Source organism: Mesoplodon densirostris, chromosome 5 (assembly GCF_025265405.1).
Source record: "Mesoplodon densirostris isolate mMesDen1 chromosome 5, mMesDen1 primary haplotype, whole genome shotgun sequence".
In the NCBI taxonomy this organism is placed as follows: Eukaryota; Metazoa; Chordata; class Mammalia; order Artiodactyla; family Ziphiidae; genus Mesoplodon; species Mesoplodon densirostris.
The window spans coordinates 92,906,025-92,920,736 of NC_082665.1; the positions used below are offsets into that span (position 1 = coordinate 92,906,025).

The 14,712-nt window shown below is 43.8% G+C and overlaps 1 protein-coding gene and 1 non-coding gene across 2 annotated transcripts; one reads left to right on the forward strand and one right to left on the reverse strand.

Annotated features, from left to right (window-relative positions):
- Positions 1–5,804: 5,804 nt before the first annotated feature.
- ACTRT3 (actin related protein T3) lies at positions 5,805–10,967 on the reverse strand. The gene is given in 4 exon segments (XM_060100021.1): positions 5,805–5,873; positions 9,134–9,844; positions 9,846–10,052; positions 10,637–10,967. Coding segments are annotated over 3 exon segments (1,212 nt in total). The 5' UTR covers positions 10,945–10,967; the 3' UTR covers positions 5,805–5,873; positions 9,134–9,147.
- A 1,392-nt stretch (positions 10,968–12,359) lies between these two features.
- On the forward strand, positions 12,360–12,432 carry TRNAV-AAC (transfer RNA valine (anticodon AAC)). The gene has a single exon. It is a non-coding gene; the product is annotated as a tRNA-Val (tRNA).
- Positions 12,433–14,712: the final 2,280 nt, after the last annotated feature.

Here is a 14,712-nt window from a genome sequence, read left to right on the forward strand (position 1 = left end):
AGGCCATTGTGTATAGACAGTATCCTTTTAGTGGACAAAAGCAACAGGAAGCAAAGGTTAAAGTAAAAGAAACAGATCCAACTTGTAGTCAGATTTCGCTCTCCCCTGTTAGACTCACAGCCCCACCAGGATCTGACAGAATGGACACTGAAGGACAGGCCTATCCCTCAGGTTGATTCATAAGAGCAAATATCGTAGGTGTCCTAAGTCCTATATGTGGGGGAGGAGTTCCAGTTCTATTTTCAGAATATTATTAAAGTTTTATTTTGAAATTTCTGTCTTTAGCGATATTCCCAGGGGCCTATAAAAGATGCTAAGAGCATAGCCTCCTTTCACATACAATTATCTTGCATAGGCCTTTAACTGGTGGGATGGCCCAAACTCCCATACTTCTGGGAAAATCATTCCTGACTTCTGGTATCATTGAATTTGCGTAGGCCAAAGGCCACAGATTAGTAGCTATGATGGGCCAGAGTTTTCCTCAAAAGGTTTTTTGAGTGGCCCATTGCAATGACTTCTGACACCAACTCCCAAGTTAGGCCAAACTTCACTGGTTAAGGGCACAGTTCTCCACAAGACTGCCCTTACTTCAGACACCAGCTTAAAGTCTGGGGTTCCCCAAGCCATCCTCACTTCTGACCAGCTGGCTACAATTCAGCTGGCTAACCCTCAGGTTAGATAATTCACTAGAATGACTTGCAGAACTCAGAAAAGTGCTATACTTACGATTACAGTTTTATTATAGAAAAAGGATTCAAATCCAAACCAGCCAAAGAGAGAGATGTAGAGGGTGAGGTCTGGGAGGGCCCCCAATGTGAAGCTTTCTCACCCAAGCTTCAAAGTGTCCAGAGTTTTGACTGGGACTTCATGACGTCAGCGTGATTGGTTGAGTCATTAGCCAGTCTCTAGCCCCACTCCTCTCCTAGGAGGTCTGATAAGGACATGTTTGGTATTGTTGGTGTGACCAGTCCCATCTAGGTCATCCCATAAGCTATTAGGTGCTGTCTGAGGCACCCACCAGGAATAAGAAAGGCACTCCTACCAATCAGAAATTCCAAGGATACGGAAGCTACTTCTCAAGACTCAGGAATAAAAGCCATCCAAATGCTTTATTGTACACACACACAATATGTAATTGTATTTTAAATTAACTATCAACATTTTAAAATCAGTCTTTACATAAACTAAACTTTTTGTCTCCCCCTGAAATATTTCCAATTTTAGGTCTCCGTTCCCACAAGGCTGCTTCCCCTTTAAAAAGGATATTTCCCCACCATCTCCACAGTCTAATTCTTGGTGTGATTCACTCCTTTTGTTTCCTTCTGGTGCACTGCAGACATTTAAATTTGCAAATCTTGGCCTAAGCCTTGGGTGTTTTTGCTGTTTTTACTTCCATCACACATTATTACCTTAAAAGAATAAATGGGGAAGGAATGACAATTACCTTTTGTCATTTCATCCTCACCTTAGTTTAATTTAAAACTGCTTTTCCTCTGCACTTTGTGTGAGTGCGAGTGCAGGTGTCTTCTATTTGTCTCTTATGTCTTGAGCCAGGCCAATATGGAATTTTTGACTGCAGAACCAGGACAAACTAAATTAAAACTCACATCATCCTCAGAATCAAAAACTACAGCCAACCCAGGACCTTGGAAAAGAAGCCTCTCTTTCTAAAGACAAAACAAAACCCGTGTTTCTCAATATTTTTAAAGCTGTAATTTCCTTCACAAGCATTAAATTCTCACATTCTCCTTTATTATTTGAAATTCATAAGTAACTAAAAATAAATAAATTAGACAAATAGTTATTTTCAAATTTCATTTACCCCTTCCCCCATTAAAACCCTTTGCAAATCACTGTTTAAATAATCTTAAAGGCATGAAATAAGCCCCAAGTACTTCAGGGGCCATGTGGATACATGCAGTCTCTCTCAGGTACAGGGGTTGCATAGACCTTGAAGTATAGGCAATCCTCAATATTCGCAGATTCCATATTTGTAAATCCACCTACTAAGATTTATTTGTAACCCCCAAATCAATAGCTACAGCGTTTTTACAGTCATTCATGGACACACGCTGAGCAGTGAAAAATTTGAGTCACTTGACACAAAGTTTCCCCACTGAGGTCCAACAAGGTGACACGCTGCCTACTTATTCCAAAAAGAACACTGTAAACAAGTGCCCTTTTTGTGATTTAGTTAGTGGAAGTTTTTTTTTTTTTCATTTTTGTGCTTGTTGATGATTTTGCTGTTTAAAATGACCCCAAGTATAGTGCTGAAGTGCTGTTTGGTGTTCCTAAGTGAAAGAAGGCTGTGATATGCCTACAGAAAATATATGTGTAGATAAACTCATATACAGGCAAGAGCTATATATAGTGTTGTTGAATATGAGTTCAATGTTAATGAATCAATAATATATATTAAATAAGATGTCTTTAAATAGAAACATTCATAAAACAAGATTATTCATTGATCAGTTGATGAAAATGATGTGACTAGAGGCTCTCAGGAACCTAATCTTGTATTTCCCCTAGGAGAAATGGCTTTGTATTCACTAATTCAGTGTTAAGGTGACTTTATAGAACATACTACCACAAATAACAAGAATAAACTGTACTTGTAAACTAGTGAGACACACAATGGACTTTCCAGCACAAAATCCTATCAAAGAAGGTTGTGGAGGGAAGTGAGCAGGGGATGAAAACTAAGCTCACAGGCAAGTAACCCTTAAAGATGTTATTTTATTTTAAACCAGAAAATGGTGGTGGAGCTAACACTAATCATCTTTCCCAGGAAAGCCAATGCAGCATTAAGGTGCCACATAGTAAACAGAACACTGGACTTTAAGGTTCAGGTGGCTAATTGCTGGTCCCAACTCTGCAAAAAATTAACTTAGCCAAGGGAGTTTCTTCATCTGGTAGAGGGACTTAAATCTTTTAGCAATAAGAAGTCACATTTGCCATAATTATTATCTCCAAAATGTTGTCATGTAAATTATCTCATTGGTTGAACTCTATGGCCCCTTCTTGCTCCAAAATTATATAATTTAAGGAAGAGAATCATTCTGCCAAAACAGAAAAAAGTATATCAAATGTTCATAATACTGAGAATTTTCCTTTGGAATGTTTATAAGACATTTGTCAAGGAGAGGATTTCAAGTATAAGAACTAGAAAACGGCTGGGGTCTTTTAAATTGTATTTATTAAATCACTACTTTCTTTTTTTAAAATGAGAGAGAGAGGGACTTCCCTGGCAGTCCAGTGGTTAAGACTCTGGGCTTCCACTGCAGGGGGCATGTGTTTGGGAAACCCTGCAGGCCTCAGGAGGCCAAAAGAAAAAAAGAAAAAAAGAAAAAAAGAAAAAAAAAAAGAGCCTTCTCCCCAGTCGGTGGCCATCCTTGCCTCAGGGCAGACTCCATCACAAATTTTGTACGTGTGGAGAAGCAAAAGTACCACTAGATGGAGCAGGAACAAAAGACATCTATTTATTTCTAGTTCAAGGAACCCTGGCAGTCTTCAAAAGCGATCTTAAAGGTCACTTTCTGAGTAACTGGTAGCTTAGTGAAGCTAGCTGAGTTACCTGAAAAACCAAGAAAAATCTTTGGCAAAATCAGAACGAGAACGTCATTCACTAACTTACCCCATGTTCTTTCCACAAAACCATGCTGACGGGAAAACTTTTTCCTTCTTAGAGAACATTACCAGAAACAGTGCAGTCCAGGTTTTTCACATTTCTTAACTGAAGGCTAAGAATTGTATTAGACGACACTGAGGGACCTACTTCAGGCAACAGGATGAAATGCTAGACATGTTCATGTAGATACTGACATGGTCCTGATTTTTCTTTTCCATTGTCGGATCCAGCTCCAGGCTGGATATCACACTGATAATTTGCCTTTACAATTCAGGCTGCTGGGTACTCTCTCTCCCAGCAATTGCCGCCAGAATAGCTGTCTCAAGGAAGTGAAGGCACTGACTTCAATTCCCACATAAACCTGGAAGTTAGGTTTCGGAGACGAATGGGCAGAATGACCTGTTGATTGTTTCCTAATGGACCTTTTTCTTCCCCCCCCCCCCCGCCCCACACACACCTTGGCAAAGAAACCTGACCCAGTTCTTGGGGTGGGGTGGGGGGATATATACTTCTTCGTACACTTTTCCGACACCACTTAATACTTTGCATCCAAAGACGGAGACAAAGATGAAAAGCAACGACCATTAAGGAACAGAATTTCCACTGTTTTAAGAACAGACTAGATCTTCCAGCTAACAAATATTGTGTTTAATAATCTCACAAAAAAAATCACTGCTCTTCCATACCCGATTGTCGGGACTGATCGGGATCTACTTTGGAAGAGGCAAAAACCTCGACAAAATCCGCAGAGCAGGAACTGCGTTGTGATACTATGATAAAAAGCAACAAAACCAGAGGAGGGGGAGGACAGAAAAGCCCTACACAGGAACGGCTAGCTGGCTATTCGGCTCACTGCCCATTCATTGGGACCAATTTTGGAGATGCCGCCACGTGTCCTTCTGACAGTTGATTTGCACGCACTGTGGTCCAATCTGCAAGTTTGGAGGCCCACAGGCCCACCACTGACGGCGAGGGAAGACGGACGCGCACCAACGGAGTCCCTCCTTCCAGAGAGAAAGCAGACTGCCCGCGCCCCACCCCCGCAGCTCCTCCGGCTGCAAGTGTCTGAGCCGAGTCCCGGGTGCACGTCCCACAGCTCAGGGAAGGGCACCGCGCGCGGGGACAGGCTCCGTTCCTTTCCCTGCGGTAAGAGCCTCGCCTCGGCCCCCCAAGCGACCCGCGGCTGACAGAGCCCAACTCTTCGCGGCGGCAGTGGGCGCCTCCGGAGAAGCCCCGGGCCGACCGCGGCCTCAGGCGGGGCGCGGGGCCTGGGCGGGCGCCACGCAGGTTCCCGGGAGAGGTGAGCGAGCCAGCGGCTGACATTTTTTTTTTTTTTTTTTTTTTTTTTTGCTTCAGTCTGGATGGTGGATGGCGGTAGGCCGAGGCTTTTCCGCCCGCTGAAAGTCAGCGAGAAAAACAGCGCGCGGGGAGCAAAAAGCGCAGCGCCTACGCCAGTTTCGGTTAGGGTTAGAGAAAAAATGGCAGCCACCACTCCCGGGCCCACCCTCCGCAGCCCACAGCGCCTCCTCCAACGTCTCCTTATAAAGAGAGCGGCCGCCGCCTGCGCGGATTGGCTGGGGCCCGCACGCCGCGGCTCTCGCGAGAGCCGGTCTCGCAATTTTTTTTTTTTTTTTTTTTTCAAAAGTTCTGTTTCCCGCCATGAGGACAATCGCCGCCCCACCCACACATTCCTTACGGGAAGATTTGGATCTTTTCTTCAGACGTATTAACTTGTAATTTGAAAACTAACTTGAATGCTTCTTAGCGCTGTTTTCCATCTCTTACAGACCAGGCGAGGTGCACGTTACTATCTTAAAGAAATGGAGTTCACACAAAAATTGTAGGGCCAAAACAGTGATTCTCAGTTCGGATCATCACGTTTGTTAGAGAACTTTACCAGAATAGATTCCCGAACAGAATCTTGGCTTGGCCCATTGGGCTGCCTCCGCGATCCTGACCTGTTCCCTTCTTGAGCAGAGGTTGTTTTATTACGTATAACTACTCCCTTCTCGATCTCAACATTGAGGACTGAATCTCCCTTTTATTAGGAAATAAAGGCTTTTCAGTCATTGACTTTGCTTTAATGTTGTGTCGTGATTGTGTTAAAAAAGAATAATGCACCGTAAATTGTAGCAGGTTTTTATATTAGCCGGTACATGCTGTTTTTCATATAACTGGCTAATCTTAAAAGTTGAACTCTTCAGTTGGGTGAACTTCATGGAGTTGTCGCTATTGGCACCGCGATCTGAAAGAAAAGTAAAATGTTAAGGGGATTGGTTTGATATGGTTTAAGATAGGGGAAAATATAACTAAACGGAAATTTCACATTTTATTTCCTTTCCCTAGATTACCTGAAAAGAATCATCTATGACCCCAGTGAAGAGGCTAGAGTCTGTACAGAATATTCCAGGCTAGTTGTTGGGTTAACTGCCTAAGACACCACAGTTAAGGACCGTGCCCCTGCCTAATCTAGCAAGCTACTTTGGAGATCACTTTCAATTTACATCTCTTAACCTCTTTACTGGGATGTTGAAGTTTAAATTAGATAAATGTACCTAAACAGGTTAGACGAAATTTCTCTTAGGAAAAAAGCACTTTAAGAATTTTAAAGTGAGGGGGTTGGGATCATTCTGTTAGGGGAACCACTGACTGAAACCGCCTGCCCTGGCCAGGTACCATAGTAACCACTTGCAAGAGCTATCTTAAGCAGGAGGTCCTGGTAAGGAATGCGGAACTAACAAGCTACCACCAACCGGAAGAATTTGGGAAAGATCAAAAGGAGAGAGGAGACTCCAGTCCAAGTGTTGTACCAACCTCCCAGAATCCTTCTCGCTAGAATCCATCTTGGCTGAGTGATGCGTGTGCCACCAGGAAGGATCCTGAGTCAGAGTGATTGGCCAGAGACAACCCAGAAATCAACCCAATTACCATAAAACCCGAGACTGCGAGCCACGTGGCAGAGCAGTTCTCCTGGGCTCCCTCACCCTGCTGCTCTCTGCCCCGCCGCCCCTTCCCAATAAAGCCTCTTGCTTTGTCAGCATGTGTGTCTCCTCGGACTATTCATTTCCGAGTGTTAGACAAGAGCCCACTCTCGGGCCCTGGAAGGGGTCCCCCTTCCTGCAACAGTTCTCTCTACAGTGCTTGTGACTCTAGTGAGTACAGCATCGACTATTCAAACTGCTCTCAGATAATCATTTTCTACACCTTATCCAATCTAATAGTTTTGCTTACAATCACTAAAATGATCAACACATGTCAAAGAATGAAATGCACCTCTTCACAAATGCTTCAGGCCAAACTGAATTACTTCCTGCTGCTTGTACATGCCCATGATTTTTACACCTTGGAGGCTTTGCCCTAATGTTCCCTCTGCCATCAGTGTGCTTCTGGTCAATTCTATATATCTGCATATCTACTGGGAGTGCACCACAGAAGTCATCAGGGAAGGGGACAGAGATGAAAAGAGAAAGCCCACAATCCCTGTCCTCTAAGAACATATCTAGTAAGGCAGAAAGACAAGCAAACCAAAAGATAAGCCTGCATAAATTAAGTGGTCAATAAAAGTACAAGTAATATAATGTGCTGAAGGATACAAATAATCGATTTTAACTATGGAGGAAGTAGCATGAGCTGGACCTATAAATTGTCTAATTCTATAAGCAAAAAATAACATTGTGAAAGTTCCCATAGAGACATTATCTCATTTGTATTTCATAAGGACCCTGTGAGACAGATAGAGATTAAGATTAGCAACCCCACTTATCAATGAGGAAATTGATCTTCAAAATATTTAAACAATTTGTTTAAATCATGCAGCTGGTAGGTGGCAGGACCTGGACCTGAACCCACATATACTGCCTCTACATTCAGAAGGATGGGCACTGTATTAGGTTTAAATTTCAGCTTCAAGCCCAGCCCCCAAAAGCCTTCCCTGAGCCTTCAAGTTGTTTTCCCTCCTATAAGTCCCATTTTATACTTCTCTTAGAACACTAAATCAGTTTCCACCTTATATTGTAATTAAAGTATGAATTTCACCTCTCACACTGGACTGCTGGCTTCTTAAGGACACAATCTGACTCCTGATTTAGCACTTACTGCACTTAGCACAGTGCTTTGCAGAGAGCAGATACTACATACTTTGAGTTATGTCAACACTGCCAACATTCTCTCAGCTACCTTCAACATTTCAGACCCTTCTTTCCCCTTCATAACTAATTAGGCACCAAGATTTGTCAGTTTTTCATAATTTCTTCTTTTTAATTCCTATTGCTTATAATCTTGAGTATAAGACTTTACTACTTTATATCTACACTAACAGCTTTCTAATTGATCACTGAATCTCCAGGGCCTTTCCCAGTCCAATTTATCCTCCAAACTACTACCACATTCATCTTAATTTCCTTATGTCTCCTGTTTTCAAATCTTTAATGGTTCCTTTTTGCCTATAGGACATTTAAAACAAAGCCTTCGGGCTTCCCGGGTGGCACAGTGGTTGGGAGTCCGCCTGCCAATACGAGGGGACACGGGTTCGAGCCCTGGTCCGGGAAGATCCCACATGCTGCGGAGCAACTGGGCCTGTGCACCACAACTACCGAGCCTGCACTCTGGAGCCCGTGCTCAGCAGCGAGAGAGGCCACCAAGGTGAGGGGCCCGCGCGCCGCAGCAGGAGTGGCCCCCACTCACTGCAACTAGAGAAAGCCCACACACAGCAACAAAGACCCAATGCAGCCAAAAATAAATAAATAAAAATAAAGATAAAACAAAGCCTTCCAGTCTCTGGCCTTAATTTACCTTCCTAGTCATTGCTCTTAGTCTGCTCAATATGAGCTCTTCATTTTAACAAAACCAGTGTATTAAACATGCCTTGAATATGCTTTGTTCATTCTCATATCTAGCTTGTTGCTCATTTCCACTATGCTCTTCTGAATATCTGCCCTCTTTTATTATGCTCCCACACCCATCCTAATGCCACCCCATTCATGATGGCATACCTCTGCTATGAAATCTCCCCTTATAGCAATCTTCCTTCCATAAACTTCAACAACCTTCAATCTGTATCACTCATTTGGCACATATCATGTTGTACCACGAATTGCTCTCTCCCTCCAAAGGAAGTGTAAGATCTCCAAGGTAAAGAATAACATCTTCTCAGGACTCCTCTGGTGGTGCAGTGGTTAAGATTCCACACTCCCATGTTAGGTGGCCCGGCTTCGATCCCTGGTCAGGGAGCTAGATCCCAGATGCATGCTGCAACTAAGGAGCCCACCTGCTACAACTAAGACCCGGCACAGCCAAATAAATAAAATTAAAAGAGTAATGTCTCCTCTAGCATTTAGTTTGGTTCTACTCAATAAATATGTTATTTGACTGCTTCATCATTATTTTCCCCCATTATAGAAACGCAACAGAGACATGGACCTTCCAATAACTGAAATATTTTTTCTCCCAGAAACATATAATATCCAAAGTTTTCTGTCACATGTACTCAAAACATTTTCTTCTAACCATTTTATCTGTATTCAGAAGCATCTTTGGTGTACTATGTTGGGTCCGACTTCTTTAAATTCTACAGCGGTGATCCACATGTCCTGGAAGGCAGAGAGGGATGCAAGAACAGAGCCTCCCATCCACACTGATATTTTCCTTTCTGGGGGAGCAATAACCCGCACAGGGGTGTTGGCAGGCACCACCTTTGCTATATCTTTAACTAGCCGCTTATCTAAACCAGGGAAAGAGGTTGATCCCCCAGCAAGGATAATATTGGAGAAAAAGGAATTCCTCAGATCTGTATCACATTTCATTATGCTGCTGAAGCACATCTTATCAATGCCAGGGGTCTCAAGATGCATGAGACTTGGAGAGAAGAGGGCCTCTGGACAATGAAAGAGCTGGTCATGGAGTTTGAGTGTCTTCCCATCAGGCAGTTGGTAAACCTTCTCTATACAATCAGCTTTCTTGGCCTTTTCCTCTTCAAAGTTCATTGCCACATAACAATAGGTTTCCTTAATGTCTGTGACAATCTTTCTGTCTGAAGCACTAAGCAGCATGATGCCGTGCTCCTTCAACAGCATCGTGAGGTAGTTGGTAAGGTCAAGACCTGCCAGATCTAGCTGCTGGACACTATGACGCAGACAGATGGGTACACACTGGGTAACCCCAGCACCTGAATTCAGCACAAAGCCAGTTGTGAAGCCAGCAGCAAAGAGAGCTAGCACCCTGGATGGACATATAGAAGGCAGGAACCTCCAGATGCTCAAAAAACACTTCAGTGACCCGTTGCCGGTTGGCCAGTGGGTTCAGTGCTGACTCTGTAATCAAGACTGGGCCATCACAGGGCTTTAGCTTCAGGTTATCGTCATAGATATGCTTCCACATGATCTCCATGTCCCCCCAGCAAGTAATGAGACCACGCTCCACTGGGTAGCTGTAGGAAAAGCAATAAGATAAATGGCAGCTTTAAATTTTTCCAGTGTCTGCTCTCTTCAAACATGGGTTAATCCCCATATTTATTACCAGTAGCCCTTTATGGGCAGTGCCCTCCAGAGCCTCTCAGAGATGGTAACTGCCAGCAAAAGATAGCCCAGCTACCTTCCTCTGCAATTTTTGTTGCTTTCCATCTTCCCTACCTCTTTGGAATACCCTTTTTGACTTAAAAAAATAATAATAATAAGGAAATCTTCACAGTTTTAATATCAGTTAGTTGAAAACAAATAGCCCAGAAGACAAAGGTACCTTGAATTAACATTCCTAAATGAACTTATATTTTATGAACGATAACTGTGTTTGTACGTTTGAATACATTTAAAAAGATACAGCGAGCAAGTAATGTTCACTCTTTAGGTATGTGGTACCCTCAGAGATTTGCGGCTCGAGCGTTTGCAATAATGATAGCTGGCAGAGACTTTCCTGTTCCTCACTTCTTATCCTTTCTCTCAGTGTTGGGCCCCTCCTCTGGGCTCCCCCTACTTTGCCTCCACGCGGGTCCTGCCGGACGGGAGAAGGCGGTACCTGATGGAAAGTGAGCTTCTCCGCTGCTGCGCTTGGTCTCCCACGCACACTTCCTGCGTGCCCTCTGCCCTCCAGGTCTGGCCTTTGGCGCGGCCTATAAAGTTCTGGTAGACAAACTGGGGCTCCCGGGACCCAGCCAGGCCCGCCTTGATCACTCTTGAGCCGTTGTCGATCACCACCGGTAGCTGGTAGTAGCTCACGCCGCCGCCGCCTCCTGTCGCCCGGCCCCTCGGGCTGCCCTGGCTGCGGGCTGCGCGGGAAGCGCGGAAAGCGATGTGCCGGTCCGACGACCTGGAACGCCGCGTCATAGAGACCCCGGCACGGCCCCGCGGGGCCTGAGCCGGGCTGGTGGGAGCCGGGGGCTGGGGGGTAGGCGGGGGGGAGTCCCAGGCCTGGGACTCAATGGATGCAAGGCGCACTCTAAAGTGCCACCCACGATTGCGTCTCACCCGGGTTGAACCACTCCTCACCCCCTTGGAATCCGGGAATACCAATATCAGGAAAACCTGACTTTCTTCCCAAAAAGCTAGATACAAATCTAACCCTTCACAAGAGGCTTTCTCTAATACCTCGATAAGCCATAAAAACAGTTTTATTTCTCAGCGTCATTACATTCTGGTTAATAGATGTCTGTCCAAGGACCTGCGGGAAGCTCTGAAATGCGCCCTCGAAACTGGAAAAAAGTGGAGAGATTTGACAGGGTAAAGTGTCGTAGCAGGGGAGGCACGGTTCATGCTTCTGAACTTCTAAAAAGAGAATTTCGTCAACCTGTAAAAAGAGAAAGGGAAAAAGTGCTAGGACTTAAAGAGGGTTTTAAATACTTTTATTATTATTTCTATATATTCTGGGCAGTACTTTGTTGTGTTTCTTTCCCCGTGTTTTCTAAGCAAAATGTACTCAAAACCAAACAAGTATAATCTCACTTTAAAATTTTTTAAGCAATCCCATCAGGTTACCCACCCCACGCCCCCGCCCCCGGTGTAATATGGAAGCTCATTCTCATTCCCTAAAAATTCTTGATTTTTAGGCATAAGGATGTGTCTGCCTCTTTGCAGGAAAAACGATATTCCTTAGGTCATATGAAGCTCAGGCTTAGAAAAATTTATGCATGTTGCGTGCCCAAAAAGTGCATCTTGATGTCTGATTTTCTTTTTTAACCTCTTCAATTTTGCACACCCTGTAGAAGATTTTAAAACAAGTGCCGTCTAAAACAAGTACAGAGCAGAGGAGGAAATTCAAAAGCTAACGACACGTCCCTCCACCAGAGGCTGGAAGGATCGCTTTCTCGCTAGCTAAGTAACAGCTAGGGAGTTTGGTGCTGCGCGGAGCTGCACCCCGCTGCGGGAGCCGGGACTGCGGGATTCGCGTGCGGCCAGCCCTTCCTAGCCCGCCAAAGCCCCGAAACTCATCCGGGACTCTCAACAGAGTAACGCGAAGAAAAGAAACTAATATAACACTTCTTTTCCGTAGAAGAGAGTAAACCCCAAAAAAGTGCAACCAACGGGTGCCCGGTTGCTAACTAGGGGCTTTGAAAAAAGTGTATGCAAATTCCAACTTTTGAAATGGTAGTACTGTCCAACTGGACATACGGTTATTTTTCATTTGGGGGGGGGGTTCATTGTTCTTTCTGTTAAAAGTTACGCTAACCCTACCTTTAAGTGCTTGTGAATTGCACGTTACGACAGCGATATCAAGGACTTTCTCAGACACGACTGCCAAGCGGGTTTCCGTAGTGTAGTGGTTATCACGTTCGCCTAACACGCGAAAGGTCCCCGGTTCGAAACCGGGCGGAAACAGCTTAATCCTTTTTCCCTTGTTTACGTCCACTTATTTACTCCTTTTTCCCCTGTTTACGTCCACTTACTTAACAGGGTTTTGTGATACTCCGTATGTTTGCTTTTCATTTTATTTTTTTAACATCTTTATTGGACTATAAGTGCTTTACAATGTTGTGTTAGTTTCTGCTGTATAATAAAGTGAATCAACTGTATGCATACGTACATCCCTATATCCCCTCCCTCTTGCGTCTCCCTCCCACCCTTCCTATCCCACCCTTCTAGGTGGTCACAAAACACTGAGCTGATCTCCCTGTGCTATGCAGCTGCTTCCCACTTGCTATCTACTTTACATTTGGGAGTGCGTATATATCAGTGCTACTCTCTCAATTCGTCCCAGCTTACCCTTCCCCCTCCCCGTGTCCTCAAGTCCATTCTCTATGTCTGCGTGTTTATTCCTGTGCTGCCCCTAGGTTCATCAGAACCATTTTTTTTTTAGTTGCCATATATATGTGTTAGCATATGGTATTTGTTTTTCTCTTTCTGACTTACTTCACTCTGTATGACAGACTCTAGGTCCATCCACCTCACTGCAAATAACTCAATTTTGTTTCTTTTTATGGCTGAATAATATTCCATTGTATATATGTGCCACATCTTCTTTATCCATTCATCAGATGATGGACACTTAGGTTGCTTCGATGTCCTGGCTATTGTAAGTAGTGCTGCAATGAACATGGTGGTACATGACTCTTTTTGAATTATGGTTTTCTCAGGGTATATGCCCAGTAGTGGGATTGCTCGGTCATATGGTAGCTCTATTTTCAGTTTTTTTTTTTTTTTTCTTTTTGCGGTATGCGGGCCTCTCACTGTTGTGGCCTCTCCCGTTGCGGAGCACAGGCTCCGGATGCGCAGGCCCAGCGGCCATGGCTCACGGGCCCAGCCGCTCCGCGGCATATGGGATCCTCCCAGACCGGGGCACGAACCCGTATCCCCTGCATCGGCAGGCGGACTCTTAACCACTGCGCCACCAGGGAGGCCCTATTTTCAGTTTTTTAAGGAACCTCCATACTGTTCTCCATAGTGGCTGTACCAATTCACATTCCCACCAGCAGTGAAAGAGGGTTCCCTTTTCTCCACACCCTCTCCAGCATTTGTTGTTTGTAGATTTTCTGATGATAACCATTCTAACTGGTGTGAGGTGATACCTCATTGTAGCTTTGATTTGCATTTCTCTAATGATTAGTGATGTTGAGCATCCTTTCATGTGTTTGTTGGCAATCTGTATATCTTCTTTGGAGAAATGTCTGTTTAGATCTTCTGCCCATTTTTGGATTGGGTTATGTTGGCTTTTTAAAAAACATAATCCTGATAGTAATTTGCAGTACCTTGGGAATTTGAACTTTCAACTGGGATGTTATTTTACTTGTTCACCAAATGTTTTTTTATTAACGGCTTGCACATGGAAGAAGTGCTTCAGACTTTTTAAAAAAGCTTTTAAAACTCACAACCTGATACTGAAAAAATAATATAATGTACAGCCTAGTAAGAGTAATCAAACACCGCGTAAAAAGTAAGCCCTGTTGCCCCCAGCACTCTTTGTATTACAAGTCATTTGGTTTTCCATTAGTTTTCCCCCTGAGATTGCTGATTTCTCTAAACGCCAGAGACCATGTTTTATGCTTTTTCCATATTCTTAGTATCTGTTTGACACCTAGTAGAGAGAAATATTTCTGAATTAATTACTGAAAAGGATTCTGACAAAAATAAAGTGGAATCAAAAAAAATTATATTCATAAAGATGAAATCAAGAAAGAAACCAGCCTCATTTTTTTTTCTTATAAACCTAACGGTTGTGGGTTTTTTCACAAACATTATTCTTACCAGGAAGAAAGAATTTACAAAGAGAGCAAACAGAATCTAGTTGTAAAAAATCTCAAGAGAGAAGAAAAGAATAAATTCAAGTTGAGACTGTCCTTTAATATAAAATCACGAGTAAATTTCCTGTGGTCCTGACACAACTTTTTTTGTTTTTAGGTGGAGTATAGTTGCTTTACAATGTTTTGTTAGTTTCTGCAGTACAACGAAGTGAATCTGCTACATGAATCAGGATAGATACATATATTCCCCCCCTCCTTTGGACCTCCCTCCCACCCCACCCCCCAATCCCACCCATCTAGGTCATCACAGAGCACCGAGCTGAACTCCCTGTGTTACAACTTTTAACAAAAAAAATATTGGGCTTCCTTGGTGGTGCAGTGGTCGCGAGTCCGCCGGCCAATACTAGGGACGTGGGTTCGT